Source organism: Chiloscyllium plagiosum, unplaced genomic scaffold, assembly GCF_037043375.1.
Source record: "Chiloscyllium plagiosum isolate Xiang-an unplaced genomic scaffold, Cpla_swu_hap1 HiC_scaffold_7, whole genome shotgun sequence".
Taxonomy (NCBI): Eukaryota; Metazoa; Chordata; class Chondrichthyes; order Orectolobiformes; family Hemiscylliidae; genus Chiloscyllium; species Chiloscyllium plagiosum.
The window spans coordinates 63,519,558-63,531,561 of record NW_028270145.1 but is presented as its reverse complement, the minus strand read 5'-3'; the positions used below and the strand labels follow the sequence as shown (position 1 = coordinate 63,531,561).

General features: G+C 40.7%; 1 protein-coding gene across 2 annotated transcripts in view; it reads left to right on the top strand.

Annotated features, from left to right (window-relative positions):
* LOC122551613 (activin receptor type-1-like) overlaps positions 1-12,004 on the top strand; it is a 165,838-nt gene that overhangs the window by 101,126 nt on the left and 52,708 nt on the right. For both annotated transcript variants that reach the window (XM_087989072.1, XM_043693797.2), the window contains exons 2-3: positions 6,027-6,100; positions 9,617-9,880. In XM_087989072.1, the coding sequence (XP_087845198.1) occupies positions 6,031-6,100; positions 9,617-9,880 (334 nt within the window). In that variant the 5' untranslated portion in view covers positions 6,027-6,030. The remainder of the gene's footprint in view (positions 1-6,026; positions 6,101-9,616; positions 9,881-12,004) is intronic.

Genomic DNA, 12,004 nt, shown 5'->3' with positions numbered 1-12,004 from the left:
GTTCATTGCCATATCCCGAACCTGCCTTAAGCAGCTGTGATTTTGACTTCAATATTTTATTATTCTTTTTAAAGGCACATTTGAAATTCCAATCTAATAAGGTTGTTTTAACTTTAATGCAACTGCATCACTAAATTTTAACTCAGGTGTTCAACAAAAGGTTGAGGGTTATGGACATATATCAGCATATTAAATCTTCCAAGAAATTGCTTGTAAATGCAGATGCTGTTTGTTCTGTTTCATAATTGTATCACTTTCATGGCACTAACCATAGAGTCTTAGCGTTATACAGCATGTAAATAGAATCTTCGGTCCAACTCATTTGCGCAGACCAGATATCCCAAATTAATCAAGTCCCATTTTCCAACATTTGGCCCATATCCCTTAAAACCCTTCTTATTCATGTACCAATTCAGGTGCCTTTTAAATGTTGTAATTGTACCTGTCTCCACCACCACCTCTGGCAGCTTAGTTCTATACATATTCCACCCTCTGTGTGAAAAATCTTTCCCCTCTCACTTTAAATCTATGCTCTCTAGTTTTGGGCTCCTCTAATCTGGGAAAAAGACCTTGGCTATTTAATACTCAATCCATGCCCCTCATAGAGTCATGGAGATGAAAGGCACGGAAACAGATCCTTCGGTCCAACTTGTCCATGCCAACCTGAGAGCCTAAATTAATCTAGTCCCATTTGCCAGCACTTGGCCCATATCCCTCCAAACCCTTCCTATTCATATATGCATCCAGATGTCTTTTAAATCGTGTAACTGTACCAGCTTCCACCACTTCCTCTGGCAGCTTATTCCATACACGCACTACCCTTTGCATGAAAAAGTTGCTCTTTAGGTCTCTTTTTAAATCTTTCCCCTCTCGCCCTAAACTTATGGCCTCTTGTTCTGGACTCTCTCAACCCAGGGAAAAGACCTTGTCTATTTACCCTATCCATGCTCCTCATGGTTTTATAAACCTCTATAAGGTCTTCCCTTAGCCTCCAATGATCCAGGAAAAACATGAATTTATAAATCTCTGAGGTCACCCCACAGCCTCTGCTTCAGGTAACAATGCCAACTTCATGTTAAATAAGTTAGATTTCAAACAGATTGAACAACACACCACTGGGAAACATGAGGCCCCATGAGCTATCAGTAACAGCATAATGATATTCATTACAATCCGCAATCTTATAGCCCAGCCTATCCCCTCACTTCATGATTACCACCAGGCTAGGGGACAACCCTGATTCAATGAAATGGCATGAAGGCACACTGGAGCAGTACCATTTGCACCAAAAAATGAAGTTTCAACCTGGTGAAGTTACGACCTGAGACCACTGCAAGGGGAACCTTAAAAACAAAATTAGGGGAGTAAAAAGATGGCCAAGAAAGAATAATCCTAAAGTTATTGTACAAGTACATTCCGGATAGGTAGGGAAAGAGTAAGACCCTTTTAGGACCAGTGTAGTAATTTGTGTACAGAGATAGAGGAGGTAGGTAGGATTTGAAATGAATACTTTTGGGTCAGTGTTCAGCAGTGAAAAAGGTGTTGTGGGTTTAGATATCGGGGAAAAGGACAATGATTAAAATTAAAGAAGTTAGCATAGACCGAGAGGAAATTCTGAGTGGTCTGGCAGACGATTAAAGTAAATAAATGTTCAAGTGAACTATACACAGTCTGTTGAGTGAGGCAAGGGAGGAAATAATGGGGGTGCTGGCAATAAATTCCAATTCTTGTCTGGTCACAGGAGAGGTGCCAGAAGGCTGGAGGACAGCTGATGTGGTACTATTATTCAAGAAGGGTGCAAGAGATAACCTCTGTGGTGGGGAAGCTATTGGAAGCAATTCTGAGGGCCAGAATTAATCTATATTTGGAGAGACTGAGATTAATCAAGAACAGTCAGAATGGTTTTGTTAAGGTGCGGTCATGTCTGATCAATGTGATTGAGTTGTGGACTTGAATTTCAGTAAGGCATTTGATAAGACCCAACATGGGAGATTGATTACAAAGGTGAGAGCCCATGGTATCCAAAAAAATTTGGCCAATTAAAGCCAGAATTGGTTAGGTGGCAGGAAAGCAAGGGATAGATCAGATAAACATCACTATTAATCGCAGAATATTACTTTTCTCAAATGACTTCCAAGTCTCCAATGATTTTCAGGTCTCTGTGCTCGATTATTATATTTCCTTAGATACACTCTTGTTTTTGTTTCCCACAGATCAAAGGTTTGCTAACTAAAGATTTATGTAGAATAACAGACTGCAAGGGATAAATATAGCTTGTTTGGTCCTTAAAGTCCCTCCTCATTTTTTCTTCACGTGAGCTATGTAATCTAATTGTACTCTTCTCACTCTCTCGTTCCCTTAATTCTCTTTCCCTTTCAAGCAACCATCCAGTTCTCTTTTAGAAATAACTTTATGGGCCACAATTCAACAATTAACAGTAAAAAAATGCAAATGCTATAAATTTTCACATTCTAGCTTTTATGTGGAATAACCACTTTCCAAATTCCTTGATCTCCACATTTATGTAATTTTATATTTTGATATCCCAGATTGGTTTAGTGTGTTAACAAGGTCAATGTGTTTGTATGCATACATTATGATATGAAAATAAATGCATTGTCAATCAAGAGCCTTTTTAATCATTGTCTTGCATCTCTATTCTCTAATAGGCATATATATATTCTGAACTGGCCAATAGGTTAAGGAGAGCATACGCAGAGGTTAGTTTATCAGTGTGGTAGAGTGACAGACAGCAGTAAGGTGATAATTTGTTTCATGACCTAAATCCACTAATTCTAGTTTTGTGAATGTTCTGATTTTAATCTCTGCACCTTTAGTAGCACCCTTTGGTTGCTTAAGCTGGAAGCTCTAGAAACCTTCCTTATACCTCCTACCACTCTACCTCTCTTTCTGCCTTAGGCACTGCTTAAAGACTAACCCTATGACCATACTTTCAGATCAAGATTTGTGAGAAGATTTGTAGCTCGGGTGCTCGTTGTTGTGGTTCTGATCGCTGAGCTGGGAATTTGTGTGGCAGACGTTTCGTCCCCTGTCAAGGTGACATCCTCAGTGCTTTGGAGCCTCCTGTGAAGCTTCTGTGTTGTTTCCTCCGGCATTTAGAGTGGTTTATCTCTGCCGTTTCCGGATGTCAGTTCCAGCTGTCCGCTGCAATGTTTGGTATGTTGGGTCCAGGTCGATGTGTTCGTTGATAGAATCTGTGGATGAGTGCCATGCCTCTAGGAATTCCCTGGCTGTTCTCTGTTTGGCTTGTCCTATAATAGTAGTGATATCCCAGTCAAACTCGTGTTGCTTGTCATCCACATGTGTGGCTACTAAGGATAGCTGGTCGTGTCGTTTCGTGGTTAGTTGGCGTTCATGGATACGGATCGTTAGCTGTCTTCCTGTTTGTCCTGTGTAGTGTTTTATGCAGTCCTTGCATGGGATTTTGTACACTACGTTGGTTTTGCTCATGCTGGGTATCGGGTCCTTTGTCCTGGTGAGTTGTTGTCTGAGAGTGGCTGTTGGTTTGTGTGCTGTTATGAGTCCTAGTGGTCGTAGTAGTCTGGCTGTTAGTTCAGAAATGTTTTTGATGTATGGTAATGTGGCTAGTCCTTTGGGTTGTGGCATGTCCTCATTCCGTTGTCTTTCCCTTCGGGATCTGTTGATGAAATTGCGGGGGTATTTGTTTTTGGCGAATACATTGTAGAGGTGTTCTTCTTCCTCTTTTTGCAGTTCTGGTGTACTGCAGTGTGTTGTGGCCCTTTTGAACAGTATCTTGATGCAACTTCTTTTGTGTGTGTTGGGGTGGTTGCTTTCGTAGTTTAGGACTTGGTCTGTGTGTGTGGCTTTCCTGTATACTTTTGTGGTGAATTCTCCGTTCGGTGTTCTCTGTACCATCACGTCTAGGAATAGGAGTTGGTTGTCCTTTTCTTCCTCTCTAGTGAATCGGATTCCTGTGAGTGTGGAGTTGATGATCTGGTGTGTGTTTTCTATTTGTGTTTTTAATGATTACAAAGGTGTCATCAACATATCTGATCCAGAGTTTGGGTTGAATTTGCGGTAGGACTGTTTGTTCTAACCTTTGCATTACCGCTTCTGCTATGAGTCCATAGATGGGTGAGCCCATGGGTGTGCGGTGATTTGTTCATATATTTGGTTGTTAAATGTGAAGTGTGTTGTGAGGCACAGGTCCAGTAGTTTGAGTATGCCGTCTTTGTTGATAGGTTCCCGGTCTTGTTGTCTGTTTTGTATGTCCGGCAGGTTGGCTATTGTTTCTCTGGCTAGGGTTTTGTCGATAGAGGTGAACAGTGCCGTTAGTGTACAAGATCCCATGCGAGGACTGCATAGGGCAAACAGAAAGACTGCTAACGATCTGAATCCATGAACACCAAATAGCCACGAAACAACATGACCAGCTATCCTTAGTAGCTACACACGCCGATGACAAGCAACATTAGTTCGACTGGGACAACACTACTATTATAGGACAAGCCAAACAGAGAACAGCCAGGGAATTCCTAGAGGCATGGCACTCATCCACAGATTCAAATCAATAAGCACATCGACCTGGACCCAATATACCGGCCATTGCAGCGGACAGCTGGAACTGACAACCGGAAGCGGCAGAGACAAACCACTATAAATGCTGGAGGAAACAACACAGAAGTGCTTCACAGGAGGCTCCCAAGCACTGAGGATGTCATCTAGACAGGGGACGAAACGTCTGCAACACAAATTCCCAGCTCGGCGAACAGAACCACAACATATTTTCAGATCATTAGCCCATATTTCCCATTATTTCACTCAGTGCACTTTTGTTTAATAATGCTCTTGTGAAGTGCCTTGGGCATTTTACTACGTTAAATCTCTTAATTTAAATGTGTGTTGATGATGACATGTGGTGCATACAGTAAAATGAACATAGTACATTGTTGTTGGAGGTCTGGGCCCAAACATGTTTTTGTCAGTGTGTGTATTCATGATTATTAATAATGGAGCACACCACAGCAATGAATAATGAAGTCCGTAATTAGGGACAATCTTACCTTAGCCCCTTAGTTCTGGCAAAAATAAATATGTTGCAGGAGTTGGCTTTTTGATGTGTATCTCGGTGTAACCTGCTAGACGACCCTAATTGTGGCTTCTAAATTTCACTAAGGAAATGAAACCATAAAAATGTCTGGCTTTGGCAGGCGTAAGACTTTCGAACATAGCTTCATTTAAGAAGAACTGTATTTTCAGGGATTATCACTGCAAAGGAAACACTTTATCCCAGCAACATATTATTTTATAATTCGCAGTGGGTAAGGCTGTGCAGAAGCAGCAAACCAGCAGGAAACCATGCTTGCCTCCAGAACTGGGTTGTGAGGCCAAGATGTTTATTATTAACCAGCTATCAACTGACATGTAATTTGAATAGAATGCAGCACTGAAGTCTGGCCTTGGGATCTACCATTTTTCCTTTTTAATAACACAGCAAACAGGGTATTCTGTTGGGCAGACAAGTAGAGGAATTTTCAATAATTTTCCCTTGCATCTTCTGCAAAGTATTTACTTAGCTCCCCCACCCCACACATCCACCTCTATTTTTAGGATGTTGTGTTCATGTGCCTGTTTAAAGTTTGCTGGAACTGTATTATAACATTTATACAGTAACTTTCAGCACATTGACCTAAAAGAAACAACCAGCAGAATGCTGATGTTTCAAAATTGTTGGCATGATTTCAGCTATCTAAACATATGTTATCTGGCTCAACCAGCAGTATTTTGAGAAAAAAAAATTCACCAGTGTGCTGTATGCAAGCTGGTTGGTTCAAGAGCGTTATGGTTTCAGAAATGCCCTGAAGCTAGGGAGTATTTGGATAGCTCAAGTATACTGTTGTCTGTCTGTTTGTGATTGGTTTTCCTGTTTAATTGTGTATTTCTTCCCACTGACTATTTTTGTCTATTTAAAAAAAATCAGATGTGCATGGGGGAGACAAAGATGCATTGAAATGTTAATTGTGGTGTGGTGTGTTTTGTTTCAGTTGTATGATGTTAACTGGTACAATGATCCTTCCTATGTTGGTGACATTGACCTTTCGAAGTTCAAGCTGTGAAGGTAAGGAATAGTAATTATTGGATTTTTACCCTATAAGACTATAAGGCATAGAAGCAGAAATCGGCCAGCTCTGCCATTCAATGAAGTCATGATTTGGTCTAATAATCCGCAATTCTAACTTGTCTTTTCCTCATCCTTTGATGCCCCACTGATTAAAAATCTGCCTTTTCATGTACCTCATAATAATGACCCAGCCTCAACAGCCATCTATGGTAAAGAAACACATAGATTCACTACCCTCTGAGAGAAGAAATTTCTCTCATTTGTCTTAAAAGTGCAACCCCTTGTTCTGAGATCATATCTTTTGGTCCAAACCATTCCCACAAGGGGAGCAACTTTCTGCATCTAGGTGAAAGTAAGGACTGCAGATGCTGGAGATTAGAGTTAAGAGAGTGGTTCTGGAAAAGCACAACAGGTCATGCAGCATCCAAGGAGCAGAAAAATCGACGTTTCGGGCAAAAGCCCTTCGTCAGGAATGAGGCTGCAGCCTCGGAGGTGGAGGGGGATAGGGCTGGGGGGGTTAGGGTTAATTGTAGAGGACCCAGCACCAATCCTTGTGGCACTCCACTGGTCACAGGCCTCCAGTCTGAAAAACAATCCTCCACCACCACCCTCTGTCTTCTACCTTTGAGCGAGTACATCCTGTCCCTCAGGATTCCCTCCAATTTTAGTACTTTTCTATTTTGTGGAAACCCCAATTTTGCTTTAGTTTACTGGAAAAATACTTACTTTGTGAAAGTTATACTGGACTAAACATATTCTAAATTTCCAATGTGTATGTGTTGGATGAATTGTATAATATTCCAAAGAAATTGTATTACTAGAAGACCTAAGGGGCAACTTTTTCACGCAGAGGGTGGTACGTCTATGGAATGAGTTTTCAGAGGAAGTGGTGGAGGCTGGTACAATTGCAACATCTAAAAGGCATCTCGATGGGTATATGAATAGGAAGGGTTTGGAGGGATATGGGCCTGGTGCTGGCAGGCGGGACTAGATTGGGTTGGGATATCTGGTCGGCATGGACAGGTTGGACCGAAGGGTCTGTTTCCATGCTGTACATCTCTATGACTCTATAATAGTTGACCTGACAAATCTAGGTCTGCTCTCGGTAGAGTTTTTTCTTTTATGCATTCTTGGTTTTTCTCTCTTTATCCCATGCAGAGGTAGAAAGATATTTTCACTTCAAAGGCCCTGTTGCTCTTCCACTTACAACTTTGGTTGAGGTCTTGTTTGTGACAATCAGAGGGCTATCATCAGACAGAATTTCCTAAACTCAAAGACTCCCCGTGTCACTCATTCTCAAGGTATTTCCGTCACTGCTTTGAAAAGCAATGCTGTCTTCCATAAGTAAAAAATCTGCATCGCTTGATGCAGATGGGTATGAGTTAAAGGAATGGGCCAACAATGGGTAATGAGTTAAAGGAATGGCACATCATTTGAAATTGGATTTTAACTCTGACTTTAGCAACATACTTTAAGATAAGGTTCTAATGACAAAACTGGCAGAAAGTGGAAGAAGAATGCCTCTGAAAGAAAAGCCTTCCAAACATTTGTTTTAACTTGAAACATTAGTTGGCAAGAAAACAAAGTCAGAAAGATGGAATTCCAATAAGTCTGCATTTATTTATACAGATCACAGACATCACTTTGAGGGACTGCAGTAATCAATTTAAAAGCTCCAGCAAGCATAACCTTGCAGCAGTTGCAATAATTCACACTTGTTGCAATGGAAAAATATGTTTGAGGCCAATAGTAGATGCTTCTTTACTGAGAATAAAAGTTTTAAAAAAAACCCACTTTTTTTGTGTTTTTGCTGAGCCAGCATAGTTTGCCCTTGAACTGCATGGCTGACTGGGCCATTTTAAAAGACAGTCAACCACATTGATGTGTGTCCGGGATCACACTTAGGTGTAACCGTACAGTCATAGAGACACACACGGGAACAGACCCTTTGGTCCAACTCATCCATGTCGACCAGAGATCCTAAATTAATCGAGTCCCATTTGACAGCACTTGGCCCATACGTCTCTAAACCCTTCCGATTTACATACCCATCCAGATGTCTTTTAAATATTGTAATTGTACCAGCTTCCACATGTCCTCTGGCAGCTCATTCCATGCACACACCAATCTGCGTGAAAAAGTTGCCCCTTTAGGAGTGCATCTGGGAAAATTAACAAACAGTGAAATTCACAACTGATCTTGGAGGAATTGTTGGGTGAAGTTCACAGCACAGAATCGGATAAGTTAATCATTGTTTTAAGTGTGGCCTGCAGAGAATCGGCAATAGTGAGTAGAGTGGCGTCTTTCTTGATTTTGTTTGTTTTTTGGAGATATGTCTCTTGATTAAACTTAAAATATAAGCCATAACTATTAATTTAACCTGGGGCAGTGTTTGTAGAGGAATAAGACGGTGTTATTTTCTGGGTCTATAGATTGTGAAGGAGCAAAAATGGCCTTTAATAGAGTGATATGTACTTCTTGTCAGATGTGGGAGTTTGAGGAGAGTTTAAGGGTTACTGTGGATTATATCTGCCATAAATGCTGTTGGCTGCGAATCTTATCAGATCAAATGGATCAGTTGGAGAGGCAGTTAGAAGCAATGAGGAATTTGCAACTGCAACAGCAACAGTATGTGATGGATGGCAGTTGTAGGAAGTGGGGGAAAGTCTCAGATACAGTCACATAGATGGGTTAACTCCAGCAAAGGTAAGAGAGATAGGTAGCTATTGCAGGAGTCTTTTGTGGATATACCCTCTAGTTCTGGACTCCTCCCCATGCTCCTCATCATTGTATAAACTTCTATAAGGTCACCCCTCGATAACGGCTTTTCTTGCCTAAAAGACAGTAGTGACCAAATGGGCATTTACTACAATTAACAATGGTTACATAGTTGCTTTTAGTCTAAGGTTTAGTTCCAGATTTTCATCAAATTCAAATTTCACCATTTGCCACGGTGAGATTCAAACTCATGTCCCCTTGGACTCTGATTTAGACATTACCTTTACAGTACGGTGGCTCAGTGCTGCCTCATAGCACCAGAGTTCCAGGTTCGATTCCAGCCTTGGATGACTGTCTGTGTGGAGTTTGCACATTCTCCTCATGTCTGCGTGGGTTTCCTCCCACAGTCCAAAGGTGCGCAGGTCAGGTGAATTGGCTGTGCTAAATTGCCCATAGTGTTAGGTGCATTAGTCCGAGGGAAATGGGACTGGTTGGGTTACTCTTCAGAGGGTCGGTGTGGGCTTGTTGGGCCGAAGGGCCTGTTTCCACACTGTAGGGAATCTAATCTAATCTACTCTATTACCTTCCCCCTGATACCACTTAAGTATCGTGGTTTTGAGATTTTATACGTTTGGAACTATTGTGAGAAGGATGTACGGACAGTTATGATTGACCTTTAGTACTTTTTGTGTTAGTGATTCATAGTTATTATGTTACCTGTTGTCATGGGCTTGATTAGTTGCTTCTTAAGAATTTTCCAATGGCTCACTTTATTTTTGAACTTTTGTTTTTCAGAGGAGAAGCCAAAATTAAGTGCAGGCCTCTATAAGTGCGTGTGTGAAGGGATGTTTTGTGGAGGAGAGGATCAGTGTGTAGGGCAGCAGTGTTTCGCATCATTGAGCATAAATGATGGTCATCCAGTTTATCAAAAAGGCTGCTTCCAAGTTTATGAACAGAGTAAGCTGACATGCAAGACTCCACCATCAGCAGATCAGACAGTAGAATGTTGTCATGGCAATTTGTGTAATATGAATATTACAGCTCAACTGCCACCTAAAGGTAAAACTTTCTTAACAAACTTTGTGCCTTATCAAAATGTTGACATCTACTTTTATAATTGCCAACTATTTCACAGATGCTGATATGCAAGATCCAACTTCACACTGTGCAGCAGGAGAGACAAAAGTAACGTGTGTAGAAAACATGCACCATGCTGAAATGTGAGGGAATTCACTTACATCCAAAACTGCACTTTTCTGCCATTGCAAATTGAGTACAAAGCACTTTGATTTCGTTGTATGAACTTGTAAGGGAATTAAAAAATTGGAGATTATTAATACTTTGGCATTGTTAAAGCATGCATAATTGTGTTTTATTTCCTGTGTCGTTTGAATCTACACCGCTTGTTGAGGTATTCTTATTCCTTTCTTCAGTTTACAGAAGTTAAAAATTCTGTTCTTCAAAAGAGATCAGGAATGGTTGCTAGCTGTATTGTTTCTAGTTTTCTATTACTCTAACCATCCTGCTTGGGGTACAAAGATGGAAGGTCTCAGCCATAAAGGGATATCAATATGAAGAATTTAAAATTTGAACTGCTACAGGAGCTAATCCTGGACAATGAGGGATTTAGAACACATTAGGACATGGATTCAATGTGCTGGATGAGCTGAAATATATTGTGTATGTTGGGGATGAGGCTGGTGAGCTGAGCACTGCACTGGCCAAGTCTTGATGTGGATCAGTGTTTCCAGCAGCAGATGAACAGATACAAGTGACATTCTGAGTCAGCCTTGGGCGTTGGCTGATCAAATTAGTAGCAAGGGTGATGATTTTCTTGAGGGGCCAAAGGCAATAATCTTGACCTTCACAACATTTGACTGCATAAGATTGTAATTCTTCCAAATGTAGATGTCAGGCACAGGGCAGAGAAGGAGATCAAAGTAAATGATGGTGAGGCAGAGTGGGTGTCAGTAGTGTATATGAGGTAATGTTTGCAGTTGATCTTTTAAATTGTGAATAGCTAAACATTTTGAAGATTAGGTGAGATCTGCCACTTCAGTGCAAGTACTTTTAAATTACAGGCAAAGAAGTTTTACATAATGTGAATTGTTTTAAAGATCATTATTGCTGATAGGGTTCTGTTGGACAATGCAATGGTAATGCCATATATGGGGAAAATGGCACAACAGAAACTTCTTAAGTAATTGGAGGCGGATAGGTGGTATTGTATGCAGCTGTGTTGGAAAAATGTAGAATATTGTAATACATGTTTTAGTTAGATTTGGATACAGGTAGTTCTCTTATAAAGCATGTTTCAGCAATGCGATTTGGCTATAACACTGCTGAAGAAGTAGGGAATGGTATTTTCGAGAATGCTTGCCTCTGTTCGCAATAGCATGATTCCAGCGGCGATTGTTTCATGCACTCGGTTCTGCTTGTGCGCCGATGTCAGCTGCTGTTAGAGCATGTAAGAGGTACAGTAGTATATATTGAGCAGCTTCATCTCAAAGATTAAACAAATGAATGTTCACTGCTCTCCCTCTCAGATAAGAATATTCTTGTATAATATCCTTTAAATTAACCTCTAAGGAACAGTCAGAAGACAATGAACCACAGCTATCCAGAGCAAAACTGCACCTGAAGGTGGTGGTGATGATGATGACCCTCTGTCCCTGTATTAACAATATTTTTTCAACGTAATGTGTTAAATTTACTTTTGGTTTGTTAATAAGTTTGATTTAAACCTTCGTTCAGGTTGTGCTATACTTTGTGTTAGGCTTTTGGATGATTTTTGAGCAATTGAGTGATTTTTTTTTTTGCTGGTCTGTCCCTCCCTCCACTTTTCCCATAGGCCTCATCATTTCTATTAAGCGATTTTCTATTAAGTGAGGTTTCATTGGAATGCAACTACAGTGTTAAAGGAGCATTACCTGTATCTGGCATTGTCTTTGTAATGGCACTCGTGTAAATGAGACTTGATCTTGCCAGAGATTGACTGCTTCTGACATTAGTGTTGTGACATTGTACCAGATAAGTACTACCTGTTCCACTAGTTTGTAAAGTTTTAGACTGTACTGCAAACAGCAACAAGAGATACATTTTTGCAACGCACTTTGACTGACTGCAGTGTCCCTGTGTGGAATGCTACACCTCTGATTCTGTCCACTGGAGAATTTTCACTTC